This window comes from Hippopotamus amphibius, chromosome 2 (assembly GCF_030028045.1).
Source record: "Hippopotamus amphibius kiboko isolate mHipAmp2 chromosome 2, mHipAmp2.hap2, whole genome shotgun sequence".
NCBI lineage: Eukaryota > Metazoa > Chordata > Mammalia > Artiodactyla > Hippopotamidae > Hippopotamus > Hippopotamus amphibius.
Window position 1 is genome coordinate 70,526,001 of NC_080187.1, and position 20,032 is coordinate 70,546,032.

Genomic DNA, 20,032 nt, shown 5'->3' on the forward strand with positions numbered 1-20,032 from the left:
TCCATGCCTTGTATTCAGCCTCTGATATTACCTGGTGTTCTCTAAGTACTTTAGCCTGTATGTGCCTCCTTAAAACCCAAAGAAGAACAAAAATATAAACACTCATTATCTTGTCTCTCAAGCTACTACCTCTCTGCAACCAAATCTCTTTGTCCATAAAATCTCTATACCATCCCATGCAATTATTCTATTCTGTTGCTACTTCCTTGATGTAGCTCCTCAACTTTAAAAATGCTTGCTCTGTGTCATTTCCACACTGTTATTAGAATATCTTAAGTGACTGTCTTGCTTTTAAAATCTTTCAAGACTTTGTGATGTAGTCCCTGTCTACCTCTCCATCCCCATTTCTTACCATATCTCAACAGTTACACTAGTTAGGATAGGATATCCTATGATTATAGATAACCCCAAACTCAGTGGCTTATTACCACAAAGCCTAGTTTCTTGCACTAAAGCTTTTTTACATGCTTATGTTTTTTTTTTTTTAATTTTTCTAAATTGAGATATAGTTGATTTAGTGTTGTGCCAATCTCTGCTGTACAGCAGTGACTCAGTTATACACATATATACATTCTTTTTTTATATTCTTTTCCATTATGGTTTATCGCAGAATATTCAGTATAGTTCCCTGTGCTATACATTGGGACTTTATTTATCCATTCTAAATGTAATAGTTTGCTCATACTTCATGTTTTTCACTGGTCAGTGAGGCCTCCATCTACATAGTCCTCAGGGACTCAAGCTAATGGAATTCTGCCGTCTTGTAGCTGCACCATTTGGAATATGGCAGAAGAGACAGCTAAAGTGTGTCAAGCTGGACCTTGCATTCTATACTTGGGCCAGAAGTGACACACATCATTTCTTGCAATCCTTTGGCCATAATTAGTCACATGGGCCTGTCCAACTGCAAAAGAAATAGAAGTGGGCACATGAGATGTTTGGTGAGCACTGCTATCTGCCCTTTTGCTCATACTGAATTTTTTGTGGTTTCAAGACTATATCAATACTCACGTTTATATCTGTGCTTTTGTATATAATGTTTATTGTGCCTAGTATTAAATCTTCCTCCCAGCGCTCCCTACTTCTTGCCAACTTACTCATTTTCCAAATTCATTAAATGTCATCTTTTGGGAAAGCAGCCATTTCACTTAGGGTACTGTATTACCGATATCCTGTGACTGTCTGTGTTGAAGTACTTATTCTGCATTTGTTTTCTTTGTCTGTCTTTTCTACCAGATTGAATTCTGAGGGTATACTTGTGTCTTTCTTGTCACCTTATTCCCAACATGTAGCACAGTGCTCAGTAAGTGAGGTATGAATGCATTTGGTTGGTTACATAATTTTACAGTTTTTCAGTAAGCACTTAATTATCCTCTTGGATCCATTAAATGGTTTCTCCATGATTTAATTCCTCCAGAGAGACATCTGTTTTCCATGATTGGCAGCAGCTCTGTTCCAACCAGTCATAGGTGAATTCTACTTGCTAAACTTAAACTAGTCTTCTGGAAGGAGTTTATTAGAAGTATAATCTTTTCATTTCTTCCCGTGAGGACATATTCTGGGGTGTTTTTCTGACACTAGTCAGTTCTCTAGCACTGCTTGTGTGGGTATCCAGTAGTTCAGTTCTGACACTACCTACCTGGAGTTAATGTCAGATCCCACAAGTTAAAGAACTCAGTCCCCCATGACTGCCCCTACTTCAGATACCAGTCCAAGTCCCAGGCTACCTGTACTTCTGACTGGCAGGCTGTAAATTGGGGATTCTCACAAGCCCCTTATCAGATTTGGGGGTGGGGCAAGAGTGCAGAGCTTCTGTGGCCTGACTGGGCTTGTCACTCTAATAGCACCTAGATGTGTTCACCAACCCAGAAGCTTCTGAGTCTCACTGCACAAGAGTTTTATAGAACTCCATCTCTAGATCCTCTTCTAGTCCTGGAGCTTGGTGGATGGGGCTGAAAGTTCCAGCTCTCAACTCACTTGGTCTTTTCTGGTGACCACCTCATCCTGAGGCTGTCTATGGGCTCCACCCTAAGAAACATCATTAGCATAAATGAAATCATTAGCATAAATGAAGTCATTAGCATAAATGAAATCTAAAGGGGCTTGTTACAAATAACAAAAGACAATTCCCTTCAGTCAGAAAATTTCTAAGAGTTTTAGGAGCTCAGTGCCTAGAACCAGGGACAAAGACCAGATATGTTCTTGTATTATACTATACAAAGGAAATATATATTTATTTGGTTTTATTACTTAAATATCAAAGTGAATACATTTTTTTTACTAGTCTCAATTATAGAAGTTAAACATGTACCTATGAAAGCAATAGGAATTCTGTTTTTGCTTTAAACTGAATGGTTTTTTATTAATAGGCTGTTGATTCAGCTAATATTTTTGCATCTTCATATTTTAGCACAGTAGTATTAATGGTGAAATTTCTGACTTTCATGTATGTGTTTTTTTTCCTTTATCTCCTTAGGTGGCCTTGGAGGACTTGCAGGTCTGAGTAGCTTGGGTTTGAATACTACCAACTTCTCTGAGCTACAGAGCCAGATGCAGCGGCAACTTATGTCCAATCCTGAAATGATGGTCCAGATCATGGAGAATCCCTTTGTCCAGAGCATGCTTTCAAATCCTGACCTGATGAGGCAGTTAATTATGGCCAATCCACAAATGCAGCAGTTGATACAGAGAAATCCGGAAATTAGTCATATGCTGAATAATCCAGATATTATGAGACAAGTATGTGAAAAGTTTCATTTAGTTAAGAAATTATATACTTATTTCTTCCAATTTAATTTTCTCTGTTTAAAGAGCTTGCCATATATATAAGCTAAAAAAAAAAAAAATCCTAATCCTTGTTCAGGAAAACTCAACAAAGCACTAATTTGAACTATTTGAACTTTTTTTTTTTTTGAACTTTTTTTTTACAATAAACTGCATATATTTAGAGTGTACAGTTTGGTATCCCAGTCTCCCAATTCGTTTGAATTTTATGCTGTATTTTAAAGATTTTTATAAATAGTTATTTTGCAGATTTAAGAAACAAAAAGAGTCCCAGAGATGGACATTCATGCATAAAAAAGTGCTTCTCTCTCAATGTTATTTGAATGTTAGCTTGCTTTTTGAGGTGATTTCCAACGAGAATTATTCAAAATAATTTTCTCATTTAAATATAGAAGATTGATAACTCATAGAAAACATAAAATTAGCTATGGCAGTTAATAGCTAAACTAGTTCATGTGTATTTCAGCGCCCCCTTTTTCTCCGGGAATCTTTTTTTTTTAGACATTGGAACTTGCCAGGAATCCAGCAATGATGCAGGAAATGATGAGAAACCAGGACCGAGCCTTGAGCAACCTAGAAAGCATCCCAGGGGGATACAATGCTTTACGGCGCATGTACACAGATATTCAGGAACCAATGCTGAGTGCTGCACAAGAACAGGTAGTAACACTGGCTCTGAGGCTCAGGCCAAGTCTCCTGTTTTAACACAAATATGTGAGTGAGGGAGGGTTGCTTTTATATGCAGAAATGCAATTTTCACTAACAAACAATTCCATATCGGTTATTTAAGACAAAAGCTTATTCTTTATGATTTTTGTGTCTTTTATTACAGTTTGGTGGCAATCCATTTGCTTCCTTAGTGAGCAATACATCCTCAGGTGAAGGTAGTCAACCATCCCGTACAGAAAATAGAGATCCATTACCCAATCCATGGGCTCCACAGGCTTCTCAGAGTTCATCAGCTTCCAGTGGCACCACCAGTGCTGTGGGGGGCACTAGTGGTACTGCCGCCAGTGGCACTGCTGGGCAGAGTTCTACTGCACCAAATTTGGGACCTGGAGTAGGAGGTATGCTGATAACAACTGATGCTTTTCCCCTTTGTTCTCACTTATTTGAATAATGAAAACATTTCTTATACTGTTATCCTTTGTGCTTTTGTGTGTGTATGAGGAGCAGCTTTTATGAACCATCTTTTCATGTTGCAGGATGCTTTTTTTTTTATTTTGTTTTGTTTTTTATTTTTGGTTTTGGATGCTTTAAATATGTAATGAATAGTATTAATCATATGTGTGCATTATAGTGCAAAAGGTTACTGAAGATTTCCAGAGGCAATTTTGTGATTTTGTCTTCTCATAAGACGGTTTGGGAGAAGTGGGTTGTCTTCTCCTTTCAACAGCGTAGGAAAACTGAAGTGTAGGGGGAACACATTTACCTGTGTACTTTATCACTGAGACACGTTTTCCTTGAATTTAGTCCAATTTTGTATTCTTTTAAAATCAGTGGGTATCCAGTCATGACACCAGGACTAAACTAACTGCATCAGAGCACCTGCCAGATTTGTTTAAAAATCAGATTGCTAAATCTTAACCTCAGACTTTGTGGATCAGAATCTGTCACAGTGGGGTTTCAGATCTGTGTTTGTGTAAAGTTACTAGAGATTCTGATGTGTGAGCAGGTTAGAAATGTACTTTTGGTCATTCTTCTGTAGACTAGACTTCAATACGTGGATATCCTTTTTAACTATTCAGATATTTACATGCTTAGAATTAGGTCCAAAATCAGTAGCCAGAATGATGATTTTAGTCCTGATACTTAGCATTTAAAGGTGAGAGTGATTAGGTATATTTTAAAAGATAGCTGTGTTTTGGCAGAAGAAGTGGAAAAATGAGATGCTGGATGAGGAATTTTTCAACATTTATTACCGAGAGGAAATAACCAGAGTGGTCACAGTAGTATATATTCTTTTATAGAATACAGTGGGTATCATGAGGTTTTTGGATAAAATACAAAATGATTTTATAAAAACTTAATACCATTTTCAAAAATTGAGGTATGAGTGACATGTAACATATTAGCTTCAGGTGTTAGGTGTAAAATGTAATGATACAGTATTTGTATAGATTGTAAAATGATCACTGCAGTAAGTCTGAATATGCAAATGATACCATGTTTAAAACAAGGGAAAAATTATCTTGTTCTGATTTTACTTAATGCTTATTTGATTCTTGCTGACAGACTTTTGAGAGAGTTGCTTTATTCACGTTTTAGAGGTCTAAGAGCAGAGACAACAAAGGTTTAATCACATTTCCCAACTGACAGGCAAGTTGTTTTTTCACTGTAGCGTGGTGTCTATAGTAACAACTTTGTCTTACAAACAAAAAATGGTTTTGCAGCTTCTTATTCAGATTTTTTATTTAATGGCTCGATACACTATTTAAGATTTCATGTTAGTATTTCCATCTAAGGAAAATAAGAAACAGCAAAAATGTGAGTGTACCCTGATGGCCTAACATTATTAGCATGTTTTTATACTATTATAATTTTTATTCAACTCTTTGAAGTTAGGTACACATATATTCGTAAGTGCACCCATATACCTGAAAGGTGAAATTCTTGACTCTTCTTTTGCCCTATAAGCACTTACTCTGGAAGGTGAGGAAGTCTTGTGAGCAGTGGTCAGCAAATTTTTCCTGCAAAGGGATAATAATACTTTAGGCTTTGCAGGCCAAGTGGCACATCAAGAATGTCACATTATGAAGGGAATGCCCTGGTTGTCCAGTGGTTAGGGCTCTGTGCTTTTACTGCCTAGGGTGCGGGTATGATTCCTGGTCAGGGAACTAGGACCCTCAAACCATGTGGCGTGGGCAAAAAAAAAAATTACATTATGAGAGACAACAAATTTCCACAAGTTCTTTTATTGATGGAATTACAAATATAATAATTGGGTATAATATTTTCTTAAACATTTCCACTAATGATAGGAATGGAGTTCTTTTTAGGGATAACATTTTGCTTAATTGATGTTCACATGTTTCCTTTTGTTGATTGCAAGTCATTTGCAAATGTTCATCTATTAATACTGATAGGTAATGAGATTTTACTTATTTCGTTTAACGGGTATTCATTCCAAAAATATATGATTATAATAGCATAATCATCAGTTGGAAAGCATTTATAGGATTCTTGGCTTTTAGCATATCATTGCAGATTATTCACTTCGTATTGAAGGTTAGGTGGTAGTGCCTCAATTATACAGTTAAATGAATTTTCAAGTGTGGAAATTTCTTTTTCTTTTTTCTTTTTTTTTTAACTCTTTACTGGAGTATAATTGCTTTACAGTATTGTGTTTCTGCTGTACAACAAAGTAAATCAGCTGTATGTATACATATATCCCCATATCCCGTCCCTCCTGAGCCTCCCTCCCAACCTCCCTATCCCACCCCTTTATGTCTTCACAAAGCATCAAGCTAATCTCCCTGTACTCTGTAGTAGCTTCCCGCTAGCCATCTGTTTTACATTTAGTAGTGTGTATATGTCAGTGCTACTCTCTCACTATGTCCCAGCTTTCCCTCCCCACGGTGTCCTCAAGTCCGTTCTCTATGTCTACATCTCTATTCCTGCCCTGCCACTAGGTTCACCAGTACCATTTGTCTAGATTGCTATATTTACTGCAAATTTGTGGGAATGGAGATCTTGTTGCTTGTTTTAACTTCACAGCACCAGAATGTATAAAGCAGCTTGACATTGCTTGTGATTCAGACAATTTCAGTTGTCAAAATGATTTACCACAGTATGAGTTTGGCATGTAAATGCTGTTTTGCCTTGTAGTTTGGGGAATTCATTGAGAAACATTACCAAGTCTCTAGCAAAAGATAATTTCCAAAGTCATGTAGTGTTTGATAATGGTGGTCCAGCGGTTCAGAAGAATTTTAGTCTTAGCTCTGAGCTGAAACAAAATTGCAATAAAACATTACCTCTTCAAACACAAACAAAACCAGAAAACTTTACCTCTGTTAAGCCATTAAACTGCTCTGTGGTTGGGCAACTCTGGCTATTTCTGACAAAAGTTCATGAAATTGACTATGGCTAAGTTCACAAGAGTGAAATGAAGTTAATCATTGATACTCCTACCAGTTGAATAGCATGAAGGTTCAAAATATTTTCCAGAGTACCTGCTGATAAATAAGACAGTGATTAACTATAGTCTTTAAATACCTTATATTTTTATAAGCATTATATCTTTGTCCAAGTAATCCTTTGAATACTCCACCACAAGTTTATTTTCTCTGGATATATTTATTTGGCTGCTGCAGTCAAGATTTAAATAACCATGCTAATTAATCGTCACTAGTATACTGCTTTCCTTGCTCAGCTAACAAATAAACCATTTGGGAACCTAACTTTGGTTGCAGCCTTATTTTCATTTTTTATTTTTGTGAAGAACTTTGGCTATGATGAGATAGTTGTATTTTAAATTTTGTATTTTTCTGATTTACCTTACTGTGAGATGGGAATGCTGTGATAAGTGTTCTGTGTAGCAGTGTTAAGGTGTATTGTATTCTTCTAATGTCATTGCATAGTTAATATGTTTTGCCATCTCATTTGATAAAATAATCCATATTCTACTGTGCCTTAAAAGCAGAGTATTCATAGTCCAGTTCTCCCTTTTTTCTTTTTGTTCTCACATAATTGGTATGCACTGGTAATGAAAAAAGAAATAACAGCGTGCTGCAGTGATTCGTGTGGCATGAGGTATAACCGAGTCGCTGTGATTGGTGGTACACTGAATAGCAGTTTATAGCAGTATGATAGTGCCACATGGAGCTGCTGTAGAAACTGCTTCTCTGCTTTTGTAGTGCAAAAGCAGCTATAGCTAATAAATGAGGGAGCATGGCTATGTTCCAATAAGATGTTATTTATGGACCTTGAAGTTTGAATTTCATACAGTTTTCACATTTCACAACTTTTTTTTTTCCCTTTAACCGTTTAAGAATGTAAAAACCATTTTTAGCTTGTGGGCTGTACTAAAACAGGTCATTGGCCATATTTGCCCTGCAGGCTGTGTTCATCAGCTGACTTAGAATATTCTTGGTCTCTAGGATGTGGGGGGCAATAAACCTAAATTGAAATAACATGAGAGAATAGGAAAAACAAAAATTACTACAGGAAAACAGCAGAATTATAGTAAACCAGAAGGGTAAGGGGAAAGAGCCAACTGTTTTGAGCCCATTAAAGTACACTGGATGGAATAAGAACAGAAGGGAACTGAAAAAGCTAATCAGTTGTAAGTTCACGAGTTTGATATTTGAGTTTGAGTATATCTAGTCAACAAGTGAAAATCTGGATGTTGAACAAATTAGTTTTCAAAGAATGTTGAATTCACATAAATAGAGCTGTAGCTCTCTACAAAAACAAAATAAAAGAATAAGAGTAACAAGCATCTACACATTAATTGTCACAACCACCCTATCAAGGAGATACTGTTTACCCCATTTTACAGATGGGGAAATTGAAATATGAAGAAGCTCCCTTAATTTGTGGTTGAATTCATTGAGTGCCAGGATTCCGTGAAAATGGGATGGAGACCTGGGCAGGAAGGCTTCTTAAGTGGGAACATATTGAATACTGAATATGATTCTAATTAAATGATCTTGGAGGAAAAGTTGGCTCAGACTTCTTCACTTAATGAGATTTTTCAGTAGTAGTTTTTACGATATCAAATTTTATTTATTTATTTATTTATTTATTTATTTATTTATTTATTTATTTATTTATTTATTTTTTGGGGGGGGGTACACCAGGTTCAATCATCCATTTTTATACACATATCCCCATCTTCCCTCCCTTCCTTGACGCCCCCCCAAGCCCCCCCCCACCCTCCCCGCCCCAGTCCTCAAAGGCATCTTCCATCCTCGAGTTGGACTCCCTTTGTTATACAACAACTTCCCACTGACTATTTTACAGTTGGTACTATATATATGTCTGTGTTACTCTCTCGCTTCGTCTCAGTTTCCCCTTCACCCCCCGCCCCCTCCCATACCTCGAGTTCTCCAGTCCATTCTCTGTATCTGCATCCTTGTTCTGGTCACTGAGTCCAACAGTACCATTTTTAGATTCCGTATATGTGAGTTAGCATACAATATTTGTCCTTCTCTTTCTGACTTACTTCACTCTGTATGACAGACTGTAGTTCTATCCACCTCATTACATATAGCTCCATCTCATCCCTTTTTATAGCTGAGTAATATTCCATTGTATATATATGCCACATCTTCTGTATCCATTCATTTGTTGATGGGCATTTAGGTTGCTTCCATGTCCTGGCTATTGTAAATAGTGCTGCAATAAACATTATGGTACAAGTTTCTTTTGGGATTCTGGTTTTCTTTGGGTATATGCCCAGTAGTGGGATTACTGGATCATATGGTAGTTCTATTTGTAGTTTTTTAAGGAACCTCCAAATTGTTTTCCCTAGTGGCTGTACCAATTTACAGTCCCACCAACAGTGCAGGAGAGTTCCTTTTTCTCCACACCCTCTCCAACATTTGTTGTTTCCAGACTTTGTGATGATGGCCATTCTGACTGGTGTGAGGTGATACCTCATTGTGGCTTTGACTTGCATTTCTCTGATGATTAGTGATGTGGAGCATGTTTTCATGTGTTTGTTGGCCATCTGTATGTCTTCTTTGGAGAAATGTCTATTTAGGTCTTCTGCCCATTTGTGGATTGGGTTATTTGCTTTTTTGGTATGAAGCTTCATGAGCTGCTTGTATATTTTGGAGGTTAATCCTTTGTCCGTTGTTTCATAGGCAATTATTTTTTCCCACTCTGAGGGTTGCCTTTTAGTCTTGTTTATGGTTTCTTTTGCTGTGCAAAAGCTTTTAAGTTTCATGAGGTCCCATTCATTTATTCTTGATTTTATTTCCATGATTCTAGGAGGTGGGTCAAAAAGGATGGCGCTTTGATGGATGTCATATAGTGTTCTGCCTATGTTTTCCTCTAGGAGTTTGATAGTGTCTGGCCTTACATGTAGGTCTTTAATCCATTTGGAGTTTACTTTTGTGTATGGTGTTAGGAAGTGTTCTAATTTCATTCTTTTGCATGTTGCTGCCCAGTTCTCCCAGCACCACTTATGGAAGAGGCTGTCTTTTTTCCATTGTATATTCTTGCCTCCTTTGTCAAAGATAAGGTGCCCATATGTGTTTGGGCTTACTTCTGAGTTCTCTATTCTATTCCATTGATCTTCCTTTCTATTTTTGTGCCAGTACCATACTGTCTTGATCACTATGGCCTTGTAGTATAGTTTGAAGTCAGGAAGCCTGATTCCACCAACTCCATTTTTCCTTCTCAAGATTGCTTTGGCTGTTCGGGGTCTTTTGCGTTTCCATACAAATCGTAAGATTTCTTGCTCTAGTTCTGTGAAAAATGCCATTGGTAATTTGATGGGGATTGCATTGAATCTGTACATTGCTTTGGGTAGTACAGACATTTTCACGATGTTGATTCTTCCAATCCAGGAACATGGTATGTCCCTCCATCTGTTTGTGTCGTCTTTGATTTCTTTCATCAATGTCTTAAAGTTTTCTGCATACAGATCTTTTGCCTCCTTAGGCAGGTTTATTCCTAGGTATTTTATTCTTTTGGTTGCAATGGTGAATGGGAGAGTTTCCTTCATTTCTCTTTCTGCTCTTCCGTTGTTAGTGTATAGGAATGCAAGAGATTTCTGTGCATTAATTTTGTATCCTGCTACTTTACTAAACTCATCAATGAGTGCTAGCAGTTTTCTGGTAGAGTCTTTAGGGTTTTCTATATATAATATCATGTCATCTGCAAAGAGTGACAATTTGACTTCTTCTTTTCCAATTTGGATTCCTTTTATTTCTTTTTCTTCTCTGATTGCTGTGGCTAAAACTTCCAAAACTATGTTGAATAATAGTGGTGAGAGTGGACTCCCTTGTCTTGTTCCTGTTTTTAGGGGGAATTCTTCCAGTTTTTCTCCATTGAGAACAATGTTGGCTTTTGGTTTTTCATATATGGCTTTTATTATGTTGAGGTAATTTCCTTCTATGCCCATTTTCTGGAGAGCTTTTATCATAAATGGATGTTGAACTTTGTCAAAAGCTTTTTCTGCATCTATTGAAATGATCATATGGTTTTTATCCTTCAAGTTGTTGATATGATGTATCACATTGATTGATTTGCGTATATTGAAGAATCCTTGCATCCCAGGGATAAACCCCACTTGATCATGGTGTATGATTTTTTTAATGCGCTGTTGCAGTCTGTTAGCTAGTATTTTGTTGAGGATTTTTGCATCTATATTCATCAGTGATATTGGTCTGTAATTTTCTTTTTTTGTGACATCTTTGCCTGGTTTTGGGATCAGGGTGATGGTAGCCTCGTAGAATGAGTTTGGGAGTGCTCCGCCTTCTGCAATATTTTGGAAGAGTTTGAGAAGGATAGGTGTTAACTCTTCTCGAAATGTTTGATAGAATTCGCCTGTGAATCCATCTGGTCCTGGGCTTTTGTGTGTTGGGAGATTTTTAATCACTGCCTCAATTTCCGTACTTGTGATTGGTCTGTTCATGGTTTCTATTTCTTCCTGGTTCAGTCTTGGAAGATTGTATTTTTCTAAGAATGTATCCATTTCTTCCAGGTGATCCAATTGATTGGCATATAGTTGCTTGTAGTAGTCTCTCATGATCTTTTGTATTTCTGAGGTGTCCGTTGTTACTTCTCCTTTTTCATTTCTAATTCTGTTGATTTGCATCTTCTCCCTTTTTTTCTTGATGAGTCTGGCTAATGGTTTATCCATTTTGTTAATCTTCTCAAAGAACCAGCTTTTAGTTTTATTTATTTTTCTTATGGTTTCTTTCCTTTCTTTTTCATTTATTTCTGCTCTGATCTTTATGATTTCTTTCCTTCTGCTCCCTTTGGGGTTTCTTTGTTCTTCTTTCTCTAGTTGTTTTAGGTGTAAGGTTAGGTTGTTTATTCGATCATTTTCTTGTTTCTTAAGGTAGGACTGTATTGCTATAAACTTCCCCCTTAGAACTGCTTTTGCTGCATCCCATAGGTTTTGGGTTGTTGTGTTTTCGTTGTCATTTGTTTCTAGATATTTTTTGATTTCCTCTTTGATTTCTGTAGTGATTCCTTGGTTGTTTAAGAGTGAATTGTTTAGCCTCCATGTGTTTGTCTTTTTTGCAGTTTTTTTCCTGTAATTGATATCTAGTCTCATGGCGTTGTGGTCTGAGAAGATGCTTGATATGATTTCAATTTTCTTGAATTTGCTGAGGTTTGATTTGTGACCCCAGATGTGATCTATCCTGGAAAATGTTCCGTGTGCACTTGAGAAGAACGTGTATTCTGTGGTTTTTGGATGGAATGTCCTATAAATATCAATTAAGTCGAGATGGTCTAATGTGTCATTTAAAGCTTGTGTGTCTTTATTTATTTTCTGTTTGGATGATCTGTCCATTGATGTAAGTGGGGTGTTCAAGTCTCCCACTATTATTGTGTTCCTGTCGATGTCCCCTTTTATAGCTGTTAGCATTTGCCTTATGTATTGAGGTGCTCCTATATTGGGGGCATAGATATTTACCATTGTGATATGTTCTTCTTGGATGGATCCCTTGATCATTATGTAGTGTCCTTCCTTGTCTCTTTTAATAGTCTTTACTTTCAAGTCTAATTTGTCTGATATGAGTATTGCTACTCCAGCTTTCTTTTGACTTCCATTTGCATGGAATATCTTTTTCCATCCCTTTACTATCAGTCTATATGTATCCCTTGGTCTGAAGTGGGTTTCTTGTAGGCAGCATATAGAAGGGTCTTGTTTTTGTATCCATTCAGCCAGTCTGTGTCTTTTGGTTGGAGCATTTAATCCATTTACATTTAAGGTGATTATTGACATGTGTGTTCCAATTACCATTTTCTTAATTGTTTTGAGTTTGTATTTGTTTTCCTTTTCTTGTGTTTCCTACTTAGAGAAGTTCCTTTAGCACTTGTTGTAAGGCTGGTTTGGTGGTGCTGAATTCTCTTAACTTTTGCTTGTCTGGAAAGCTTTTGATTTCTCCCTCAAATCTGAATGAGATTCTTGCTGGGTAGAGTATTCTTGGCTGTAGGTTTCTCTCTTTCAGGACTTTCAGGATATCCTGCCATTCCCTTCTGGCCTGCAGAGTTTCTGTGGAAAGGTCAGCTGTTATCCTGATGGGTTTTCCCTTATATGTTGTTTGTTGCTTTTCTCTTGCTGCTTTTAATATTTTTTCTTTGTGTTTAGTTGTCGTTAGTTTGATTAATATGTGTCTTGGTGTATTTCTCCTTGGGTTTATTCTGTATGGGACTCTCTGTGCTTCTTGGACTTGGTTAATTATTTCCTTTCCCATGTTGGGGAAGTTTTCCACTATAACCTCTTCAAATATTTTCTCAGACCCTTTCTTGTTTTCTTCTTCTTCTGGGATGCCTATAATTCGAATGTTGGTACGCTTAATGTTGTCAGTGAGGTCTCTGAGACTGTCTTCTAATCTTTTTATTATTTTTTCTTTTTCCTGCTCTGTGGCAGTTATTTCCCCCATTCTATCTTCCAACTCACTTATTCGTTCTTCTGCCTCAGTCATTCTGCTGGTTATAGCATCTAGAGTATTTTTAATTTCAGTTATTTTGTTATCCATTGCTGTTTGTTTTTCTGAGTTCTTATGAACTGTTTCTTGTACTTTCTCTATTTTGTTATCGAGATTTTGTATCATTTTTACTATCATTACTCTAAATTCCTTTTCAGGCATTTTTCCTATTTCCTCCTCATTTATTTGGTCTTGTGGGTTTTTTTCTTGCTCCTTTGCCTGCATGGTGTTTCTTTGTTTCCTCATAGTTGTCCAAACTTTTGGGGTTGCTTGTCCTTGGGTTTTTTTGCGTTATTCTGTGACCAGCAGAGGTTCCTTTATTGTTCGTCTGTAAGCGTCGGTGTGTGGGGAGGGAGAGGGTACAACAGTGGCTCCTTCTCCTGGGAGGGAGTGAGCAGTGGCGCACTGATGTCTCAGTCAGGCTTGGAGGTGCCTGTTGCAGAGGGCGCCGGTGGCTCAGGCGTAAACAGAAAGTCTTAGAGTTGGGCCTCTCTTGGGGGTTTTTTTCTTTTCTTTTTTTTTTTCTCCTCTCGGCAGCCTTCCTGCTGCTGACGTTGCAAGGGGTTTTAATCTAGCCCCACCCGAGTGCCTGAGGGTACTTGTTATCCCTGAGCGCCTTAGGTGGCCCGGAGGGCGTCTCTCCACTGCCTGTTGCAGAGGCGCGGAAAGAGAGAGAGAGAGGCTATGCGCGTGGCTCCTCCCAGCCGCCAGTGAGCCTGCAGCCTCCAGCCGCCATCATGGCGGGGCAGCTCTCAGGAACGGGCACTCCTCTCCGCGGGCCTCCTCCCTCCTGTCCTCTCGGTCTGTCACCCTACCGGCAACAATGTTTCCCACACTGAACCAGCTCTCCTGCTTCCACACTCCCGCTCCTGGACCCTCCGTTCAGCCGCGGATCGATGTCTTGGGCCGGGAACGCTGAGCTGCGCTGCGGACCCTCCGAATGTTTCTCACTCCCTCCCGTCTGCCACAGCTCCGCCGCTTCACCCTCTTTGAGCCCTCGTAGATGCCTCCCTACCGGCTATGTCGGGCTCCCCGCAGTCCCATCCGGTGTCCGAGGCCGTCTGCTGGTGTTCAGCTGGTTCTCTGTGAGAATTACTGCGTCCTTCCGTGCATTCCCAATGCATCTGTGGGGAGGGATGCACTCCACGTCTCTCTACTTCGCCGCCATCTTCACACCTGACGATATCAAATTTTTGCCTTAAATTTTTAGAACTTAGTCATTCCATAAGATGTGATGTTCCTGTAAATGCAACCAGAATGTTTAAAGTCCATAAACCCTCCTTTATTTGGTTTATGTTGGGCGTGTAGTTTTGGAGATCTTAGTTTTAAAATTCTTTCTTAGTTCAATTGGTAAGTAATATGTGTGCAGTTGCTAAAATTATGCACAGTAGATGTTATGTTTTAAAACCTTCTTTTATGTATCTTTTCTTTGATAAATTGTACTTTTTTTTTTTAAACAAACTTTCAGCTAGTATGTTCAACACACCAGGAATGCAAAGCTTGTTGCAACAAATAACTGAAAACCCACAACTTATGCAAAACATGTTGTCTGCACCCTACATGAGAAGCATGATGCAGTCACTAAGCCAGAACCCTGACCTTGCCGCACAGGTGAGTTTATAATTGTATTAAAAAGGACTGAGCACTGTGTATTGAGATGGCCTAATCAAATAGTTGTAATTTTGGTACATTTGTGTGTACTGCCTTAACATACTAGGAAAGTAGGCAAACTATCCAATTTTTGGGCAGTTTGTTTCTTTACTGTAAATCAATACTTCATAATATAATTAAAACAGCTTCATTTCCGCTGTTCACTGGTTAGAAAGACGTGCAGGTTTACTTTGTATCTACATATGTTGATACAGGAGATAAATACAAAAGTTTTGAAATGTATTCTTTAGTGTAATGTAAATCTTGAAAGTGATTAAGAAGTGTTAATACATTTGAAATACTTTTGTTTATTAGATCATACAGATTCTGAATAATAGTCACGTTCAAAATGGCAGTTATAAAATAGCCTGAAATTGTTTGGTATAGGCAGAGAAAGATTTTTGGGAATGGTATTCTCATTCTTTCTGTTACAGATCTCTGCCCAAACTTAGTATATTGGTCCTTGATTAAATAATTCATTTTCTAACTTGTTTCTAAAGAGACCATAACTAAAAAAATGAGTGGATATCAACCCTAGCTGAACATTTAGGATGACTTTGGGAACTTTAAAATTAAAAAAAAAAAAACCTCTTAGCCCTGCCCTGAGACATTTTTATATAACTGTATTGGATCCCCCCCCCCCCCCAAGTTCCGTAGGTGATTCTGATGTACCTGTAGATTAAGAACCATTGGGCTTGAAAAACCTTGGAGAATGTGAACTAAACCTTGATCATCTGTGATTTATATTTGCTATTTATTAAAAATGGCTTCTCTTCTGTGGAATGTTGGGAATTTGAAATAGTTTCTGTTATAGTCTCTTTCCATTTCCAGAATTTTAGAAGCTTTTAAAGTTAATCACTTTCTTCATTATGTCAAATGAAATAGTTTTTATATTTATAAAATCTGGGACCATGTTCATTCAAGTATATAGAAGATGTCTTTGAGTTACATTCCTCAGCAACAACGTCTGTCCTCTTAAAATTTATAAAATTGGAAATAAAGATGTTTTAGATAACTATTTGTATGCTTTTAATTTTGTTTATTGTAGGTACGTTTTGTGAAATGTTTTATTCATAAGAAAATTATTAGACTGAATTATTAGTATTAAATGATTCAGCTTACTGTGATGATAGCACTTTTGTTTAAAATAAATGCAGAAAATATGTATGCAGAGTGATCGTATTTGTATGGTTTTAAATGTATATTTGGCTAATAGTAAGCATTTAAATGTGCATCTTGTTTTAAAATTTTGGTTTTAACAAGCACATTCCTGGCTATTTAAACTAACAATTTTTCATTTATAAAGTGACTTGAGCACTTTTATATGCTGCTTTTTTACTCTAAAGCAAAATGTTGACAAAGCTAGATATGAATTGTCTTTTATTATAGACAATTGTTAGAAGTGTTTACAATGTAGTCTGTTTACCAGCAGATTAAAGTTTGTAGTTTCTCTATTCTTATTTCGATTTTTAGGTATTCAAAAAAGTCTGATTGTAAAAACTGTTGTTATATACCGTCAGGTAAGTTAGGAGAAATATCCTAATCAAATTTTCTGAGAAAGAATGAATCAGTTTAAGATGACCTGTGCTTTTTCAAATAACATGAATCCTGAAAGATAAATATAACTTTATTGATATATGTTCATAATAAAAAATATTATTTGACTGGAGCCATTAAAGAAGCAGGTTTGTTGGTCTCAAATAGGTTTTACTTTATTTACTGTGAACTTATTGGTCACTTTGAAATAAATGCTATATATCCATAAAACATTGTCTGACTTCTTCCTACTTTAGTTATTCTGTTGAAATTAACTAATTTGCAATTACTTTGCAACAATTGATAAAACTAAAGGAGGGAGGGAGGAATTCTCTCTACTTCTAGTAGTTAACGTTAATTATTCTCAAATATAGTTAATTACTTGAGGGCAGGGATTCCCCCCCCAAATGTGGACTGGTAAATAGGCTATCAGTAAATCATTGTTAGTTGACTTTTCACTCCATCTGGGAAAACTGATATAAAAATTTGTCTTTTTTGAAGCCATGAGAATTTACTAGTTCCTGGTTATGCTGATTGTGTATTGTAATCTTATTTTCAGGTTTACAACATCGTGTTAATATTGATCCTGACTTTTTAACTCTTATCACCCAATTGAAGGTTAGGAGGCATGCCATTTTTCTCATCTCTGGTGGTAGTGAGGTGAAATCCAGAGGCTAATCTTGTTGTTCTCAAATGGATTTACATCTTTTAAGGTCTTATTAAAGCATTTTAATACTTTATCCCCAGAGATCTGTCAGTGCTAGTCCTAGGCTGATTTTCACCTGGCAGCTCCATTTCTCTGGCAAGTTGGTTGCTGTTCTGCAGTGTTATTTTTCTGGACCTAATATTAGCTGTTTTGCAGTAGGCAGGTAGATATAGTCATTCCAGATCGGGATTTTCTCTGTGCTTGCCACTTGTGTGTTGAGGTGTCTATGCAAGCCATGTATAGTTTCACGTATTGATGCTTATGTTTATTCTGTCAGTGTAGCAGAAAATATATCTTCATGAATGCCAGTTACTCTCATTTTTCTTTCAAGGGCAAATATTCACCCTTACTCAAGGAAAAGCCTAAGAAAATGATTGCTTTTATTTTTTAGGATATTGCATGTCATTATCATAATCACCATTCTCATTGAGAGAGAAGATGCCTCATTTTCGTTTTTGTCTTTTTCTGGAGATCCCTCTTGTGGACAGTATCTCCCCTTTTTTATTCATATTCTACCTTCCTCCCTGTTAAGTGCCAGATTAGGCACTTGGGGGGAAGATAGACTATTAAACAAGGTACATTACTTGTTTCAGATATTTCCAGTTTAAATTGTTTGAACACTTGCCCCATAGATGATGCTGAATAATCCCCTATTTGCTGGAAATCCTCAGCTTCAAGAACAAATGAGACAACAGCTCCCAACTTTCCTCCAACAAGTGAGTAAGAAAAGATGCTAGCTATCTTCGGTAATGATTTGCTTGAAAAAGTTTGATGATAAACATTTTCCTTGCTTTTTTCTGGTGGATAGCAAAACGTAGAATAGAGTCTGCTCTCAGTTTGCAGAGAATTCAGCTTGATCTTAACTGAGCCCCATTTCACTGCTGACCTTTTGCTTATATTTTTTAAATGTATATTCCGAGGAAAGGACCATTTGGTTTTTGCTTTTGAGGATTCAGGATTTTGAATGTTTTGTTAATACCATAAACCATTTCCTTTCACTTTACTAACTTTGAAGTGTTTCATTGTGTCATGTTATGGTTTAACTAATCTCTAGTACCAGGAAAGAGCTACCCTATCCTATTTTACATGTTTGATTTCTTTGTAATGTTTTAATTCCTCCAAATTAAGAGAATGCCTGTTTTCCAAGGGGTAGATCTCATTGCTGAAACTTGGAATTAGCAAGATTAAAATTGTCAGTATTGTCATATAAGGAAGGTTTTATTATTAAAAAAGTATTTGAGATTTCCATGGTATTTTATTATAAAAAGAAAAGTCAGTCTTGGTGTTTTGAAATTGGTAGTTCTAGGGAGGGCTTTTAAATATTATACAAATGATCCTCAGGCCTGTAAACCATTATCCAAGGTTAGTTAGTGTCCTTGATCTATTGTAATGATGTAAGCCTGTCTTTCTTGGTTGGTCAAGTGGTGTATATTTGGAAGTAGTGAAGCTGAACTGAAACATGTATTAACTTCACCTTTGGAACTATTGTCTTAGAGTGTATCTGACTGGCAAAATTGTTTTATCAGCAACAGATAACAGTTGGTCAGGGGGAATATGTGGCTTTCACCATATTACCATGTCATATAAACTGTGCAATCGGAGGTTGTCTCTTAGAAATAATACTTTTATCTGTTGGAAAAAGGGGAACAGCTGTGGCTTCCAGAGGAGCTCCTGATTGTCTTTCATTATGAAAAATGGCTTTCATGATGGACTGGGGAGGAGGTCAAGTAACGATTTGCACACTAGATTGCTGTCAAAGAGGAGGTGCTTGTGTTTATTTTGGGAAGGAAATTGTGGATTACCAGTGTCTAGGAGTAAGGGTTTAAGATTTTCTCAAGAAGCATAGCAAAGAGAAAAAACATTTACATTTTACCTTCACAGATTTTAATTCCCTTGTAACCATTGGTTTTCTTTCTTCCTTAGATGCAGAATCCTGATACATTATCCGCAATGTCAAACCCTAGAGCAATGCAGGCCTTGTTACAGATTCAGCAGGGTTTACAGACCTTAGCAACTGAAGCCCCCGGCCTCATCCCAGGGTAGGTTTATTTGGGGAAGATTATGAAAGTGCACAGTGTTCACTTTATCTAAGAATTTCAGACTTAATGCCATTCTACCTTTTTTTGGTTGAGATTGTTTCTAAGACAGAGTTTTCAAAGTTAAAAATGCTTATTTTAAGAAGATAGCTTAGCTAATACTATATTGAAGTGTAACTGATTTACCATCAGCTGGCCTGGTTTGGCCTCTTATTTTGCAGTTTAGGTTTACTAACAGTTTGCACTTTCTCTAGGTTTACTCCTGGCTTGGGGGCATTAGGAAGCACTGGAGGCTCTTCAGGAACCGGTGGCTCTAACTCTGCATCTAGTGAAAACCCAAGTCCCACAGCAGGAACCACTGAACCTGGACACCAGCAGTTTATCCAGCAAATGCTGCAGGCTCTTGCTGGAGTGAATCCTCAAGTAATGATTCTTTTCTGCTCTTCTTAATGTTAGAAATTTAGAAATTTCAAAAAAAGAAAAGAAAATGGCCATCTTTTCAATTTAGCCTGTAATGAAAAGTGCATTCTTAATTATATTGATTCTAAAAAACAGGCATTACAGAAATTGTTAACTTTGGTTACTGTATTAGACACTAAAGTTATAGTTGTAGGGAAGAAATGCTTTGCCTTGATTTTTGGAAGCTGCCTTTAAAAATATATTCTTTTCTGGAGTCCCTGTTTGAAAATTCTTTGAAATAGGTT

General features: G+C 37.1%; 1 protein-coding gene across 2 annotated transcripts in view; it reads left to right on the forward strand.

Annotated features, from left to right (window-relative positions):
* Positions 1–20,032, forward strand: part of UBQLN1 (ubiquilin 1) — a 56,612-nt gene that overhangs the window by 33,564 nt on the left and 3,016 nt on the right. Inside the window, exons 4-10 of one of the 2 annotated variants that reach the window (XM_057719864.1) lie at positions 2,477–2,739; positions 3,286–3,444; positions 3,617–3,851; positions 14,869–15,011; positions 17,925–18,008; positions 19,216–19,331; positions 19,583–19,751. In XM_057719864.1, the coding sequence (XP_057575847.1) occupies positions 2,477–2,739; positions 3,286–3,444; positions 3,617–3,851; positions 14,869–15,011; positions 17,925–18,008; positions 19,216–19,331; positions 19,583–19,751 (1,169 nt within the window). The remainder of the gene's footprint in view (positions 1–2,476; positions 2,740–3,285; positions 3,445–3,616; positions 3,852–14,868; positions 15,012–17,924; positions 18,009–19,215; positions 19,332–19,582; positions 19,752–20,032) is intronic. The other variant, XM_057719865.1, reaches the window with a different exon arrangement.